The 17,586-nt window shown below is 40.7% G+C and overlaps 1 protein-coding gene across 1 annotated transcript in view; it reads right to left on the reverse strand.

Annotated features, from left to right (window-relative positions):
- The window catches only part of LOC103770491 (sodium channel protein type 5 subunit alpha-like), a gene marked incomplete at its 3' end in the record, with an annotated part of 160,185 nt that overhangs the window by 75,501 nt on the left and 67,098 nt on the right, over nucleotides 1–17,586 (reverse strand). Inside the window, exons 12-15 of the mRNA XM_008937751.1 lie at nucleotides 14,296–14,428; nucleotides 10,624–10,862; nucleotides 5,294–5,467; nucleotides 3,517–3,873 (exon numbers count right to left, since the gene is read on the reverse strand). Coding sequence (XP_008935999.1) covers nucleotides 3,517–3,873; nucleotides 5,294–5,467; nucleotides 10,624–10,862; nucleotides 14,296–14,428 — 903 coding nt within the window. The remainder of the gene's footprint in view (nucleotides 1–3,516; nucleotides 3,874–5,293; nucleotides 5,468–10,623; nucleotides 10,863–14,295; nucleotides 14,429–17,586) is intronic.

Raw genomic sequence — 17,586 nt, forward strand, 5'->3', positions numbered from 1 at the left:
TCATGCATTAATTCAATAACGGTTACGTAATTCTTCCTGTAGGAAGCCAAATACCCTAGAAATTCGTGGTGCTTTCCATCTTTATTTTCTCAGAAAATGTCATTAAAATTTTCCTGACTGAATAGAATTTCCAGAGTGATCCTAGAAGAGGACTTCCAGCCTTATCTTCCACCTTTTAGGAAAAACCTGAAGATGTCCCTTCTCCGATTACGGACTTCACATCTTGGCATGCTTGTGACTTGGCATGCGGGAAGACAAAATCCACCATGGAAGTGCAGCAGTGAATTACCAGCATGTGGTGGACTGGAAAACGGTGGTGGATGTGCCATGGAAGTACTAAAGGATGTATATGAGTCAGGCAGAGATGAGACAACACCAGTCCAGCAACTCAGCCCTAAAGATGAGTTAACGCACTGTGGCTCTTTGCTTAGGTTAACACTAACTGATGCTTTTTGGGCGTTATGTCATACAGTGTCAAAGACAGGGACTGCATCTCTGCCTGGTGTCAAGTTGCTCATCACTTGGTGACATTTCAGGAGAGGCTGGTTGAAACCAGGCTCCATGCAGGTGGCTGGCAGAAGAATGAAAGGTTGGCTTGGCCAACGTACGTCACGCACACGCAGTGAGGTTGGAAGGTTGTTCTGCCTGTGATGGAAGTGTCAGGTTTATTCATGCACATTGTTAGCACCTACAACACACAACTGTTTCCTGAGAAGTGGCTGGTGTCATGCTTGAGTCTCTCATTGGCTGACCCATCAGAGCAGGGGGCACCAGGGACTGCCTCACCACCCAAATTCCCCCACATATTCTTAATAATTCCTGTCTTGGTGATTTTCCTTATTAACCTCAGTAACATTAACATACGTAGGAAATATGTTAAGCTCTTTATAAAACTTAACAGTAAGCATAATAATTCAGTTAGCAATTTCAGAAGCTCTTTCTTACAAATGAGGGACAAACTATTTTATTATCTGTCTGGTTTGGCTTTACCTTTCAAAGCAGCTTCAATTACTCTAAAAATGTCATCTGACTGCAGTAGCAGTCTTATTGTGCAAAAGGCAGTTACACAGCACATAGTTTTCCAAATCTGTTGCAAGCCTTAGTTCTTTGAAGGTGACTCAAACACCAGCTGACCAGCAGCAAATATCATTTCATGTGGCACTGCACTGGTCCAAGACATTTTCAGGATACATGAATACAAACCAAAGACTTAAGATTTACTGAAATTCCTTTCAACAGCTGGGCTGATCTATAGCACAAAGTTGCCCAGAATATTTACTAACTTTCCTGGCTCTTCTTTCACCATTCCTTTGGATTTATTTTAGTCAGGCTAAGACCTGCAAACAGAATCACTAAATATACCACAAAGTCACAGCAGTTGTAACAATTCAGAGACAAGTTTCAGCCTTTACATAGTTAAGGAGCGGTTCTGCTCTGTAACACAGCCTTGCAGTAGAGAAAGTGACCCACTACCATAAGTGCTGGCAGATATGCTGGCAGATAAATGTATGTCATTTAGATGAGCGTGCAGATCAGCTACACTGGGAAAAGTGCTGTAGTATTTCCTCCATGCCTTCAAAGACTAAGAAAGCATTCAGAGCCCAAGTGAGACACAACCTCAGAATAATATTTCTTACCAGAACTAACTCCTGAGACTCAGAGGAGGAATAAGGATCTCAGTTAACAAGTCAAAAGAGAAATTTTGCTGGCAGTTTGCAATGGAGTTACAGGTAAAAGCCTTAGTGCTCGTCTTCGTATTTTAGAGGGCTCATGGTGCTTTTCAGCTACCAGAATCTTTGGGTCTGATGATGTTCAGCAAATAAGTGAGGTTGTGAATTCCATTCACTCTCACTGAAGAAAGCAAGAATTTTGCTGATGCTATAGGAAAAAGAGGACCTTCTCTCTACCTGCTAATCAACATCATGAAATCTCTGTGTGACATAGTCAATGCTGAACAAGTCTCATGGTTCAGAGAGAACCATGTTGTTCGTTTCCCACCTGTGAGTAATTTTCTTCATTTTTTTTTTCTTTTGAGTGATCTCCTATTTACCAGTCATAGCCACGTGCTCACAGAACTCTTGGCTGAAAAGGACAAAGCTAGCAGTTTTGCTTTCAGCTGACCAGTAACTTCAGCTTATCCATGCTGACAGAGTTTTTCAGTATCTGGTTTTACATCTGGGACAGCCTTTTTTGAGCACTGAAGGTTACATATATGTACATAATGTCAGTGCAATCTCTGCAGAATTAGATTCTATATTTAACAGAACTTATGCAGACTGATGAGTGTTAATATCTAAGGGTATCATATGTTACAAATTCACATCTAATAATCCATGAATAATTCAAATGTTAACATTTTCCCCAGAATTTACCACATATTATTTTCGTTTTGCTACACAGAGGATCCATTGCTTAATGGCAGGGGGAAAGTAACTTTCTGGATCTCAGGCTAAACTCCTCAAAAAGACATGCAGAAAGTAATAATTTGCCCCAACTCCTCTAATCACATTTAGGTTCAAGAAAAATCTACAGAAATGGGAAATGGGGGTGTGAGGTGGAGTGATCTACCACTTTCTGAGTAAGCATAGTTTAATCTTTTGACTTTTATAAAAAAATCTTATCAAATACAATTTACTCTTGCAATCAACATTTTCAATGCAAAACTATTCAACTAATGTAAACAAACCATTGCACTCTGTTTTTTTACAAACTCTTTCAAGAACTTTTCTATCCCACCATCTGAGAATCAAAACATTGGGTGCCTAAAAGCAAAACAGCCACTAAAAGCAATCGCTAGTAAAACCCAACTTTTTTTTTTTTATAGCAGCATCTACTATTAAACAACTCACTACATAAACAGTAAGCCCATTAGAGCCACAATGTCAAAGATGCTCTGTAAGCTGAGCAGGCAAAACATTTCCACAATGACTGCAAGCCAGCAAAGAGCTCCATAAGATGTCAACAGGGAAATACAATTCACTCTTAATAGGCTCAGAGCTTACGTAAGTCATGCTTATGGGATAGTCTGTTACAAAAGTGAGCGAGCAAGTGACATTACTGTAAACACAACCTGCAGCTTCCTAGAACATGCAGGCTAAAGACCTTCAAAACTCCACTCAGAGACACTGTGCTAACTGTCAAGTTCACGTGTTCTGGGCCAAAAATGAAGAGAAAAATATCTGCTGATGCTGTGACAGTTCACATGATATTCATTCCTGTACAGAAAAAAGAGAGATCTGGAATCCCCTCAGCACCATGAATGACTTAGGAAATAAAATCACTATAACTAGTCCATGTTCTTCTAGTAAAACATTACTTGTTCTGTAAAAAAAATTAAGCCTTCATTCCCACCTCACAATTCTATATTTGAGATATGAACAAGTTTCTCTGGGTGACAACTTGGTTCATTGAACTAAAGCCACGGAGCAATGAGATATTTGCCCTTTCTGGATAGAAAATGGATACATTTGCACATAGGCATGAGGAAAGTGAGGAAAAAACATCTTAAGAACTCACCACCAGGTTTCCTATCACCATGACCAGCAAGAAGACGAGAAGGCACAGCGGCTGCCCAGCTACTTCCATGCAGTCCCACATGGTCTCTATCCACTCCCCACACAAAATTCGGAAGATGATGAGGAACGAGTGGAAGAAATCATTCATGTGCCATCGTGGCAAATTGCCAGTCGTGCTTATCTTCTTCACATTGTCCAAGTAGCTTTTCCCAAAAAGCTGCATTCCGACCACGGCAAAAATGAAGACGATGATAGCCAGCACGAGAGTGAGGTTCCCAAGGGCACCCACTGAATTACCAATGATTTTAATGAGCGTGTTTAGGGTTGGCCAGGACTTTGCCAATTTGAAGACTCGCAGCTGTGAACAAAACATAAACAACAGTGTGGGTTCACAGAAGCAACAGACATTTCAGCCGATGAATTATTAAAGTGGGTAAAACGTGAAAGACAAATGCCACAGTGTGTGTGGTGCAAGGTGATTTTAGCCATACTTCCTGTTAGCCTCACTACATCTATGAATAAAATATCAGTTGGGCTTCTTGGATGAGAATTAAGTTTTCCAGAGCTTTGTTCTGTCTTCTTATATAGATGTGCTTTTAGAGGCTCATGTACCCAATATCATGCTGAGGAGAGGAGGGAAGGAGGAAATCTCAGCTCTTTATATTTTCTTTTACGTTGCTTTTCCTCCTCAGATGCAACAGCCTGGCAGGAGGAAAGGGGCTTAGGGTTTGATCCCACAAAGAGAGAAGCAATTCCCCTGTGTTTCAGAGCAGACCTCAGCCAGATGTTATTAGCTGTTTGTTCCCAGGGTGAAAATCACCTCTGTGCCAAGGATCACGCAGTCTATGCACAACCCACATCCCACTTAAGACCTATTTTAAGGATGTAAATGGTGCCTAGCCCTTATGCTCTGTTTTCCAGTGAAGGTTTATTTTCAACCCTATTGAAGAGGGATTGCTTAAAACCTGTCAGGAGACTCTCAGGACCTAGCACAAGCAATGAAAAGTTTGCATTTTTGAGCCGGGCAGAGAATTTTTTGGGGAAAAAAAATCATTCCCCTAAATGTAACTATAAAGTCTTCTTTTCCTGGTCTTTCCAATTTGTGAAGCCATATCATGGCCAGAATGATTAGCATGGACATCCTGGTACATGAAGTGCAACACAAATGTCAGGCTGGCAAGGAAACTGGTTTTCTGTTCCAGTATGTCGACAGTGTCTCATTAATAGAATACCACTATCCCATGCACAACAAAGGAGCTGACAGCTAAGGAGTTCCCGTGAAAGACAGATGCTATGTTATGCTGATCAGTTCTAGAAGAAAAAAAAATCACTCCGTGAATAATTCAAAGACATTTTCTTTTGACAGCTTTTAAAAGAAGGGTGACATGTTTATAACATAATTTAGGAATAACAACGTCTAAAACAACAAATTACTGGCTCTTGCATTTCTTGGGCTATCAGTTATCTGCTGACTATGCTAACAGGTGTACAGGTATAAAATGGCAGATTTTTATTACAAATTTGAACTCAAACTTTTAAAGTGTGCTACAAGTACCTGGCACAGCTAGAAGGAATCAAATTATGTTCTCATTTACCCTGATGTAAATCTGGAACAATTCCATTTATCCTGCAGCCTATAATTAGTGTCACGTACCGCTCACCAGTTTGCAGCAATTAAAGGCTTTATTGGCAGATGCATTTTAAGAAAATATGTTGCATTCATGTCAGAGTTTATATGTAATAAAAGAAGAGAGGTAAGAACAGAATAAGACCCTTACCAGTCTGAAGGAGCGTAAAACAGACAGGTTTCCCATGCTTGACAAACCCAGTTCCATCAGGCTTAGAATAACAATTATGCTGTCAAAAATATTCCAGCCCTGCTGAAAATAGTAGTAGGGGTCAAGGGCAATTACTTTGAAGATCATTTCTGCTGTAAAAATCCCAGTGAAGACCTGCAGAAAGAAAACATGAAGTCAAAGTAACATCTTATGTACATCTCCTTGCATGCAGACCTTCCACTGACAGAGGAGAATACAGAAGGAAGCCAAAAACATTTTACAGGGAAATACTTTATTTTTCACAGCTGATTCTTTAACACTTACACAACTTTGTCTAGTGTTTTCACAATAATATTTGATACCACCACAGATGGACAATGAGATCTGAGTTCAAGTTCTGGATTGGAACGCACATTTCCATCTCTTCTCATCATCTGAATAATCCCAGCAATAAAAAAGTAAGCACAAAAGTGCCTTTTCTAAAGGTTGAAACTATTCATTTCAGCAGAGAAACCTGAATGAATGGAGTGCGAGTGTTAAAGGGTATTTGGGTTGTAGTGTATTATCCCTTTTTATTTTGTTATTATTATTATCAATACCAGGGCAAAGCAAGCCTCCAGTCATTTTGAGGTTATTGCTGGCAGCAAAGGCAATTAGAAACTCTAATTTGAGTCCTACTCTTTTTTTTTTTATTACAAATAGTCACGGCAATTTTCTTTCCACAACATCTTGGGAACACGTTGCTTATTTATGACACAGTTCAAATGTCATATGGTGGAACTTCTAATTGGAACATTTTTCTTTAAAGCAGCATATAGATATTACCTATGAGGCAGAGGGAGAGGGGAAGCGAAGGCTGCTGAGAGCAAAATCAGTTTTAACACATTCCTGCATTCTCTCAGAGAATCAGATCTTGTCCTTCCTTATGCCCTCCTTAAGTAACAGTTTGAATGCACGACATAAGGCTACAGTCAACTTAAAATAACAGAATGTGGGCACCACATTCTGCATATACTGTTTAACTTGTTATGTTTTGTTTGTTTGTTTAAATTCCCAGTGTGAGTTACACAGAGCTTTATGTTTATGAAAAATTCTCTGTTGTACATACACATATTAAAGTACATGAAACAATCAACACTAATTGACTAGTGTTGGTCAAAAAAGAGAGGGGAACCCAGAGTTCACATATCAGTAGCATACATTGAAGGAGAAATGTTTTCCTTCCAATAAGCTGAATGTTTTCAGCATTATCTCGGCAAAACTGATCAACACTGAGCAGCAGATATGAGGAGTCTATTAAAATGTGGAAGGGAAAAGTTAAGATCATATAATTATGATATTAAGGAAAAAAAAAAAAAGTTATCATAGCCTGCATTTGAAGAATGCTTGGCTTTACTCTGTAATACTTCAGGATTTAATTCTTCCAAGCAGCTATTTTACACGATTCCTCATGTAAAATACCTTGGATGCAGTGACATCCCATCACCGTCTCACACCAAGAACCCAACACAACAACCCCTCTCATATTTCTAACCAGCCAACAGTTTCTGGTCAGACATAGCAGAGATTCCCACCAGAACGCTCCAATTTCCTTCAGGACAGAGAGCAAGACAAAACTGGATGTCTGTGAAATTGTATCCAGGGGACTGCCTTAAAAACCACGACACCGCGCTGCGCACATTATGCAACCATCTTTCTGAGAAATGACTCAGGAGGATCACTTTCTTTGCCTGAATCATTTTAATCAATAGCCTTCTGAGAAGGAAATGTCACAGTAAGATAGCAAAATGTCTGAGCCTTCCTAAAGGCATCAGGAATCATGTACGTGCACCAGAATTTCAAATGGCCACTGTCAAAGCGCCAGCACCTGGGACAAAGCGACTGCACTTCTACAAGAGGCTGGATACTGAATGTGATAAAAGCTAGAAAGAAAACTTAACATCCTGCTGGTGCTAAATAAGACACTGCTGATCTGGAGGACTTTTTCCTTAAAGAAATTTTTTTACCTATCATTTCAGCCATTTAGGCTTTAATATCGCATAATGGTATCTCAGCTGCTAAAGGAAAATTAAAATTAGGGGAATCTTGCTCTACCCACTCATTTTTTAAGTGGTGGCACTGCATGAACAGATGAACCATGTAAAGATGTACAAGTGCTTGGCTGGCCTTGTGATCATGTTTGAAAATGCTGATTCCTGTGAGTGGAGAACTGAAGGAGACTTAAGGTAGCAGGTGCTGCATGAAGTAGATGGACAATCAGAGCAGGAGATTTCCAATCATAGAACCATAGAATAGTTTGGGTTGGAAGCAACCTTAAAGATCATCTAGTTCCAACCCCCCTGCCATGTAAGGGGGCACCTCCCACTAGACCAAGTTGCACAGAGCCTCATCCAACTTTGCCTTGAAGGGGGCATCCACAGCTTCCTTGGGTGACCTGTTCCAGAGTTTCACCACCCTCACAGTAAGGAATTTCTTCCTAATATCTAATCTAAATCTCCCCTCCTTCAGTTTAAAACTTACCCCTTGCCCTATCACTACACTCCCTGATCAAGAGTCCTTCACCATCCTTCCTGTAGGCCCTTTTTAAGTACTGGAAGGTTGCTGCAAGGTCTCCCTGGAGCCTTCCCTTCTCCAGGTTGAACAACCTCAACTATCTCAGCCTGTTCTCATAGCAGAGGTCCTCAAGCACCATGAGCATCTTTGTGGCCCAATGACTGGAAGCAGACAAAGAATTGCTCTTGGAGAAAATGAATCCATATTCCGCTTTCATTCTTTCATTTCATTTAGAAACATTTGCTTTGAGACAAAAATACCAAATATCTGCCCTTTTTAATATTTCCCCCCATTTAATGCTACTATAATCACTCAGAGAGGGTTAGATGCAATGGGAAGACAACAGCCAGCCAATGTGGGGGCAGAGGAGGGGTCTGGCAGCCTGTGGCTTAGGAGATGCAGACACCTGGCAGCCTGCCCTGGATTTGGGACTCCCTCGCTTTTCACAGCGAATTGCAAAAAATGTCAATTCTCATTAAAAATGACTTTGCAAAATCCTCCGCAAAATGGAGTTACCTTCTTCTGACCTGTTCTACTTGCAATCAATCCAGTTAGGCAGGGGCTTAGTAAAGCTGATGAGGGGAACCTGGGACAGTCTGGCCTCTCACAGACCCATCCCAGGATCTCAGGAGAAGGGGAGCCCTGTGCCATCAGCCTGCTACAAAAAAAAAATAATATTAGCAGGCTGCTTTGCTTATTTTACACTTCATCACAAGAGAAACAGAGAAATAGCTCTAGTCAGTGCTGAGAAACAGCGAGAAGTTTTTTTTTCCCCCAGAATTTTGCGGAATTTGCTTTGCAGTTCCTCTCTCTGCCCATTGCCTCTGTTTTCTTTTCTGCACTTGGCATAGCCCTGCTCAGCCCCGGCAGGTCTGCAGGAGCTGTGTTGGCAGGAGGGATGCCAGGGACTAAAATTTCTGCCTGTGGTCTGCAAAGGGAAGAGCTGATCTGCCAAAAGCAGAGGAAGGGGCCAACACGTTTACTAACCCAAGTCCCAGAGTGGGAAATGGCAGTGTTGCCACCTGCTCTGATGGATACTGGGTCCAAAGGAGGGCTTTTTTTTTAAGTCCTCTTAGGAAAGCCAGAAATTGTTGAGTAAAACCAAAGAAGGCTGGCTGCAATATGGAGCTGGATGGAGTCCTGAAAGATAGTTTTCTGAGCTACCCTTGTCTGCTGCTTTCTGCAGAGGGCAAGAGCAAGGATTTGAAGCAAGAGACCCAAACAGGTTTTGCTTTGCACAGCAGAGGCATATTTGCCAAGAGACATCAGCTGAGAAACTGGAAACTGGTCCTACATCCTAGGAGAAGAACTTCAATCTGCCCAAGGAGGCCCAGAGGTAAGAATAACATGGACTAGGGTAAAGAAATAAATCTATATATGAGGAACCACATATGCTATGTCTGATATAAAGTCTGGTTACTGCTGGTACCCAGGTAAACTTGCCAGCATCAGATGCTTCTCAAAGGCAGACCACACCTGTAGGGTCTCTGCATACTTCCAATATAGTCAATGGTCACTAAAGTCACTGGCCTCCGGCTTGTAGTTCACCTTATCCAAAAGTAAATCTCTTTAAACCATCACATTAATTGTGCCTTAAAATTGTCCATTACTCTCCACTGACTTTTAAGAGAGACAAAGGCAACAGGCTCAGGCAGAGACTCCTGCCCTGTAAAAACCTGAAGTTAGGCAAGGTGAATCCCACTTTGAGATACTGTTTTTATAGTAAAAAAAGGGATTTTTTTCTTTTCTACTGTGAACTTCTCAAATGCCAACTTAGCAGTATCCCAGTTCTAGGGTACTCCAGACTTACTTATGATCCTATAGGATATTCCTGCTTCTACTACTAGATTTTAGGGGCAATTCCAACCATGCCACAGCTAGATGGCCTGTGCCTTTTTCCAGTACAGACTCTTCTAAAATTAAAAGGATTTTAAACATGAAGTTTTAGACCACTGAAACACACTAACTTTTAAACAGAAACTCAGAGAAAGACGATGAAAGAAAAAGCTTCCGTTTTGTAGCAACTGCAGAATTTTAGTGGCCCCCTGGTTATCAAACTGTACTTCATCGCCTCCAGAAAGGCTTTTCTGCTGTCCCTGCAGTTTGGCTGTAGATCTGTCACTCTGGTTTTCCTCGGAGAAGTGCAGTCTCTGCTTGCTTTGCAGCTCTCTTCCCGGCTGCTCCAGCTTACACATTGAGTTTCCCCTTGAAGCATGAGCCATGCTTTGCTCCATGGCCCCTCTGCCCTGGGGTTTGCATGTGACCCAGGACATGCTGCTGGACAAAGCAAGGAGGCACAGCAGGACGTACAGGACACATGGAAAATGTACCATAGGCATCTTCCCGTGTACACATCCACCTACAATCAAACCCCACTCTTGCCTTGTTTTTTTATTTGAACTTAAAAGTTGCTATTAGTCACCAAGAACTGCTGCCTTACCATTGTTTTACCAGAAATGCAAGATGAACCACATTAACCTTTCTCTTATCTCATTCCTTAAACAGATACAAACTAGATGTCTGTGAGAAACAGTCCATAAACATGGCTTTTATGGTTACTAATAATATTAGAATATGTTAGTTTAATTAAAATAGACCTTTGTCCTTCATTCATTTCTCTTCACCCCCAAGAAGAGGTGACTGTGGACTTGCCTGATATGTCATAGCCAAAGCCATGCTGACAGCATATTTAAATGGGGTCTTCCCAAGCCACAGGAAAAATTTTAAAAGCAGGAAATGCACTTCTCAGGTAGCACTTCGTGTTCACATCCACTTACCAAATTGCCAATGTAAAGCATGTGGTCAAACTCCTTCGTCATCTTATAATGCTCCAAGGCCATGAAGAGCGTGTTCAGCACAATGCAGAGGGTGATGGTGAGGTCGGTAAATGGGTCCATTACCACAAACTTGACAAATTTCTTGATTAAAAGCCAAAGTGGGCAGCAATCCCAAATGAGAAATTTAACAGCAAAGTGGTTCCAACAGGGAGGACATTTCTGATGTGATTCCTCAAGCTCTAAGTCACAAGCAGTAAAGTAACAGTCAATTCACACTGAGTTATATGACAAGAGAACACTTAAAATGACTCATAATGTAGAAGAAGGCCCCTGAATTACCCTGAACTTTTTTTTTTTAGGGTAAAAATATTTCTGTCCTACACAGGCTGGCAAATTATGCACTTTGGGTTTTTTGCCAGTTGACCTGCACTTAGCAGACAGTGACCTATTCAGAAAGTAATATCCTTTTAAAAGTCTCACAAGCAAAAAAGAAGAATCACACTAAATATGTAAAGCCCAGTATTATTACATTGAGGCTCAGATTTTGATGCTGTTTTCCATCTTGGCAGGTTCAATGGATAAGAACACACTATATTCCTTTAGCTTAGATTGGAAAGTATTTTTTTCATTCCCAGGTCACATTTTACAAGTACCTTAAGCAATACTTTCTAGAGCAGTTAAGGGATGAAAGAGCTTAAATCCAATATTTAGAGCTGATTTAAGCACTTGAGAGCCAGAGTATCACTGGTTATCAATAGGTTTTCTGTTCTTCATGTGTAATCCAAAAAGGCATTAAGCGTCTGATTTCCTTTGAAAGGCCCACATACAAAACCAGGGGAGTGAATAAGTTCAGTCTGAAAATGCTACTAAAGCTCCAGTGTGTTTTTTAAAGGTGCTTTTACAATATTACCTAAAATACAACTTATATATGTTCTTTTTTCTTGAGCACAAAAGAACTGAAAGAGCTTCATAAGTATAATTTGCGTTAAAACGGTGAAAAAGCCAAAAAAGACAGTTAATGGTCAGATCATAATGATTAGCAGAATTGCTTAATGCTTTCCTTTTCTGATTCCTTTATGGGCATGGAATGCTGTGTAATGGTTTTAGTCTATATAATTAGAACCTGCACTGATAACAGGAAAACTTCAGCCAAGGCTGTTATTTCAATCAGTCTATAAACAGCCTCCTCTCTCAAGCCAGGATGCACTCTCTGTGTTTTATTTTATTGGACAACAGAACTGTGGTATTAGGTGTCTTCTAGCAAGCTTTCAAAATATCAAATGATGTCCAACATCTACAGGCTTTGCACAAACATCTACACTGCCCCAAGATCTCTGGGAAATCAAACGCTCCCGAGAACTAACTATGTCTTTCCAGCTTCTAAACAGAGTGTTTACAGGTAAATGCCTAAACTGATGTGAGAACTATCCATACCCCCCAAAATTTCAGTGCAAAATGCTAATTTTGGGTTTGGTTTTTTGTTTTGTTTTTTTTTTTTTTTGAAACCTACTTTGGAAAGTAATAAAGAGTTTAGGACAGTCACTTCCTAAAGCATCTCACTTTCCAGAACATGTCTATCTATAACCATACTACTCGTGATCCACTTCTAACCAGCCCTGCTTATACCACTGTCATTAATTTGAAGACCTTTGTGATGGACACGTATCAGATGAGTGACTTTTTTCCCTGAGGCTCCACACTCAATACAAGCTCTTCTAAGACCATGGTGCTGCTAAAGGGGTAGTTTCATTCCTCCCAGCTTCACCCACGTATTATTTGTTTGTCCTTTTGCCAGCTTTTATGCTTCTGGACCTCAGCAAGAGGAAGGTGTGACTGTTCTCTTTTGGCAGGGATGTGGCATTAAGACAGTTTAAATCAATTAAGAAACCACATCCCTTCCCACCACAGATAATCTTTGGAAGTCAAAACAGATTTAATACTTTTTGAAAAACAGCTCCAAAAATAAAAGTAATATTTAACTCAACTGTGTTGTTTTTTGTTTTTTGGGTTTTTTTTGTTACTTTATATTGTTTTTTTTTAAAAAAGTGGTTAGAAAAACACAGTCAAAGTTTGTGTTAGAGGTATTTTTCCTCTTATTTTTAAATGAAAAACCCCTAGGTCCTTCCTCGTCTGCAAGGCTTTGCAATGTCTGGGAAAAACAGGCAGATGATAACTACCCAAAAGCTGAGAGCAGAAACCAGGTAATTAAAGGGGAAGGGATTTCTGGTCTGGCTGTTTCACACAATCTGGCACAAATCATACAGCTCTTATTATAGTTAAAGCTTGTGATACTTTTTATTCTGATTTGATATTCCTCTTGTTAGCAAGTATGCAATTTCAATGACTAATCAAAGTCTGGGAGTTAGGGAAATTTTGATAAGGATTGGAACAGTTTTTTTTTCTATATGAAGCTAAAAATGTACATCCTCTGAGTTACCCTAGACTTGATGGTCTTTATTTCTGTGGTAAAAAGTAATAGAAAGTACCATTAAATAAGGAGTCCAGCTCAGGCCTTTTAGGCACTCTTAACACATTACAAAGAAGCAAATCAATCACAAGGCCAATTGGTAAAAAAAAACACAGAAAACAAATAAAACCTTTTCAGACTACACTAAACACTGGAATACACTGCAGTGATTATTTACTTATGCAGAATACAACTCTTTATTTATTTAAACATATATTTATATATATATCTGTTCTGGCCACAATACTGCTGAGTATAACCACAGGGGATGGTAGAAAGCTGCAGAAGAAGAAGGGATTTGTGGTTTCATGCTGGGCTGTCTCCAAAGATCTGGGTCCAGTCCCTTTCTGTAGGGTATCTCCCAAATGAGTCCCTTCATCTTGCTTTGTCTTCCTACTTATCAGTAACAAAGAGAATATGGTTGCAGAAGAATCAAAAATTTCCCTTGCTCCACACTGTTCTTGACAGACATTTTTCTATACTCCTAGTTGCTACCTCCCAACTTGTCTCATTTCTACACTGTAGGAGACAAGAGGAACTGTAAGAAGACCTTTCATGATTCATGAACCTACAAACATGATGTCTTCCTATGAGTTGTCTTGCTACCAATAAATCTATGAAATGGAAATGCAGAGTTGCTGTGTATGAGAGATAGGGAAGGGAAATCAACCTACAGCTGATGAGAAGCTTGTTGAGCAATGGAAAATTTGCTGAGAAACACTAGCGTGGACAAACGGGTCCTTTGGACATCCTTAAATTTCACACTGGGATTCAAACACCCACCAAAGTGTTGTGTCCTGCTAGCTGCTGGCAAGGAGCTGACTTTCATCCCCTGCAGCCTGGAAGTTCTGCATGTAGCTGGTGACAGCTTTGCATCAGCTCCAGAGAGATGAGCTATAAATGTATGTACAGTCACCCAAACAGCCTGGTGCTCCACTACCCTGCACCTTGGTTAGCCCTCTGTAAATCAAATGCCATGGGGGCACAAAATATTACCAGATGCAATTCTGATTATATGGCCAGCATTTTATCAGGCTTTTTACAAGTTCATGGTTAATTACCTCTGTTATAGGGGTTGCAGTAACTATCTATAATGACCCCTCGCAAAGCAACAAGAGTTTAATACTAGGGTATTTTGTGCCACTTAGTTCCTGCCAATGAACATGCCTGTGGCTCTGGGTCAGGGTCCCAGAGACATATCTTACCTTCCAGGGCACTGGTGATGATGCTGACAGCACTCACTGCCCTCTGCCTCTGGAAGGGTTCGTCCGAGTGCTCCAGCGACGGGCGGTGGGGCATGAGAAGCTGCTTCTTGCTCGCTTCATCCGAGGGAGAGGTCTGTTTAAATGAACACATTGGATCAGCAGAACAAAACCAAGGGAGATACAGAGTAGTATTTTCAAAACTGCCTAAGCTCCACTTTTCCCATCTGAAAAGTCCAAGGCTCACTGATTTCCCTCTTAGACAACGTGATGATGGGGTGCTGCTTGGGAAAATGGCACTTGGAGCAATTTTGGAAACTTCGCCTTGTCTTTTACCTTCATGTAAAAAGGTGAAAGCTGCAGGTGAAAATAAAGGGATGTTTCTGATGCTGGAGAAACAGCAGTGCTGCTTTACCTCGTGCTTTGCTTGTGAAAGAAGCCCTGCTTAATTATATTAATTATTCCATTATTTCTGAAATGTGTTAACTGTTTAATTATACTGCTAGGAGAGAAAAAGGGGCGTGGGTAACAGCTCCATTACAGTCCTCTGATATCATACCAAGCAAACTGACTCCTCAACACATGTTTTTTCTTGTATTGAAACACTGCCAAGTATCAGGAACATATTGTCATTCTGGTGATCTTTGGTGTCATGGATTCTGAAGCTCTGTAATTAGGGGAGAATCTCAGCTTCTTTATTCTCAAGAAAAAGAAAAAAGAGCCCAAGCTCTCTTGTTCTCGTGTTTCTCAAGGAAGAGCTTTAAAAAAAATCCCCAAAGAAATCAAATACCAGAAAAACAGAACTCCCAAACTGTCTTTATGTAACATTTCATTTTAAATTAGTTTCATGCTTTTTGAAGGCTTGGTTTCTGAAGGTTTCTGAATTCAGACAAAACCAGAATATAGCTGCAGACACACTATTAAATATATTAAACACTGTATATTGTCAGCTCACAGGAGCAAGTTATTAAGACTTTTATTATTGCAAGCTCCCACTTCATACAGAGACAAATTCCACTTGCTTTACTCCTCCAGCTCTCCCACAGGCAGAAAGAAAGGTGGTGGTTGAGGTGTAAGGATCTATGAAAGCCAGGTTCAACATCATTCTCTGTACTAGACCTCCTGGTCAAGACACTTGGTGTCCCAAAATAAATGTTTTAACAGCCTGTGTCCTGCTCCTCCAAGCATACAGGCTGTGTGGTCTGAGGCACCAAGTATGGAAGAGAGATGCACTGTAGAATGGTGGGTCCTGATGGTTCTTGCAATACAGCTCAAGGAAATGTGGAAGGAGAAGAAATCTCTATGAAGATGACAACCCCTGGTCAGTACAAATATCAGAGTAGCCACTTTTGCTTCTCCATAGTCAAATCATCTACAGGAATCAGATTCGGACTTCTGGATCTTCCCATTCCTTGGGTCTGAGATGGCCCTAACCACCCTGAGCAGCACCTAGGATGCCAATCAAGATGTGCCATGTGCAGCAGCTCCACAGTTCTCCCCTCTGTGCCTGGGACATGCACCCAGATGGACTCAGGATCTCTCCTCTTCATTTCTTTACCAAAACTGCTCTTCAAGAAAGGCAATTCTCTAAGAACAACCAGAAAAAATACCACTGTAGTTCTATGAGCTGCCTCTCTGGAGTGTGACCTCTTCAGGGAAGGGGACATCCCCTTGTCAGATGGTTGCAAAGGACAAAGATGCTTGGCCACTGTTTGACAGTGAAAATAATAGCTAGGATACTGGTCCCAGGCCGTTTCAAAGCACTGTAGTTAAAAATACCAATCACTGCAAGAAGAGAAAGGACTTTTCAAGCAGGCACTTGAAACATCAGCTAAGTCAGGAAAGCAGTAATGCTTCAAAATGGCTTTCTTTTTTTCTAAAATGTTCTCTTTTGTTAAAATGATTGTCTCATTGTCCATTGAGTTACTGACGCTGTCATCTCAAAAGGAGAGGTGTAATCAGAACCTATTCAAAGAGACTCCTACTTGTACACAACATAACAAGAAAACACTCTATTCTTGGCTTAGGAGCTGGGGAAGACAGGAACAGTATTTCAGATGCATTAGTTTTCTTGATTCCCTTTATCTCTAAAACATCCAATAAAAAACAAAGAAGCAGCAAATGTTTTATTAATGGAGAGAGCATCTTCAAAATTGCATAATCATTCGCACCAGTTTGGAGTACGTAACAAATACATGGGACTGAAAAGAAATAACTAGACAAGGAGATAAAAAACATGAGGGAGACAAATTTCTAGGTAGAATTAACTAAAAAAGTAAAAGCAAGGAAAAAAAAACAAAATCAAAAAAAACCCCTCTACTCTTCCAGTTTCCTCTGTCTGTAGAATGAACCCTAAGAAAACCCTTTCAAGAAAAATTAATTTTCAAATTCCTCTGGATTATTTAACTCCTGTTAGACTGTATCTTCTCCCCATGCCATCTGATCCAAAATTTAGGACATCCCAATAGCATGTCTTCTAACAACCCCATCCCCAAGAAGTACCAGCTTTCTGACTGTCAAGAAAGATTTTATATTTCTAGTCATGCATGCACAAGTGTTTTTGCAAAAGTTATGGGTTGGTGGCTTTTGGTGGTGAAAGCCACCTTTTACTCAGAGGTGTAAAGAGAATTCACTGCAGAGCTAAATGAAGAAAAAAACTGTTTGCAGCGTGTTGTCCCCCATCTGCAAAGGGATATTTTGGAAGGAGACACAGGCATGGCTCCTTCTTTCCTTCACCTCTGGAGAGGTGAGACAGTGCAGTTTGCTGCTGGCCCGTGTTCAGAGCATATGCTACTGCTCATGGTAGCCACCCAGCCACAAGTGGCTCCAATGGAGGGTAGAGCCCAAAGCCCACATTGGAGGTTCACTCCCAGAGCCAGGACCCAGTGTCTGGCAGGCAGTGCTGGGGGGTAAGAAATAGTCCCTTGTGTGCTCTCTCAGGAGGACACAATCTGCTTCCCAACAGAGCAGTAAATCTATCACATTGGCAGCTTGCCACCTACTACAACATATTTTTCCAGGAAAGAAAGTTTCCATTCAGGTGAATTGCTTAAAACTATTGAAGATGCTTAGGGAAGTTTATGACATTGTGTTCTTTGTAAAAAGATAAGAGAGAGGGGTTTTTTAATTATTTATTTCATATCAGGGACAGATAATAGTCACTCAAGGAACTGGCAGTTTTTGCACTCTGAGATAGGAAGCAGTTCCAGAAACTGGGCAAACAAGGCAGCATAAAGGCTGTTATCATTACAGAGAAAATATACACAGGCACAGTTGGTCATTGTACTTATATTT

Source organism: Merops nubicus, unplaced genomic scaffold (assembly GCF_000691845.1).
Source record: "Merops nubicus isolate BGI_N331 unplaced genomic scaffold, ASM69184v1 scaffold1063, whole genome shotgun sequence".
Taxonomy (NCBI): Eukaryota; Metazoa; Chordata; class Aves; order Coraciiformes; family Meropidae; genus Merops; species Merops nubicus.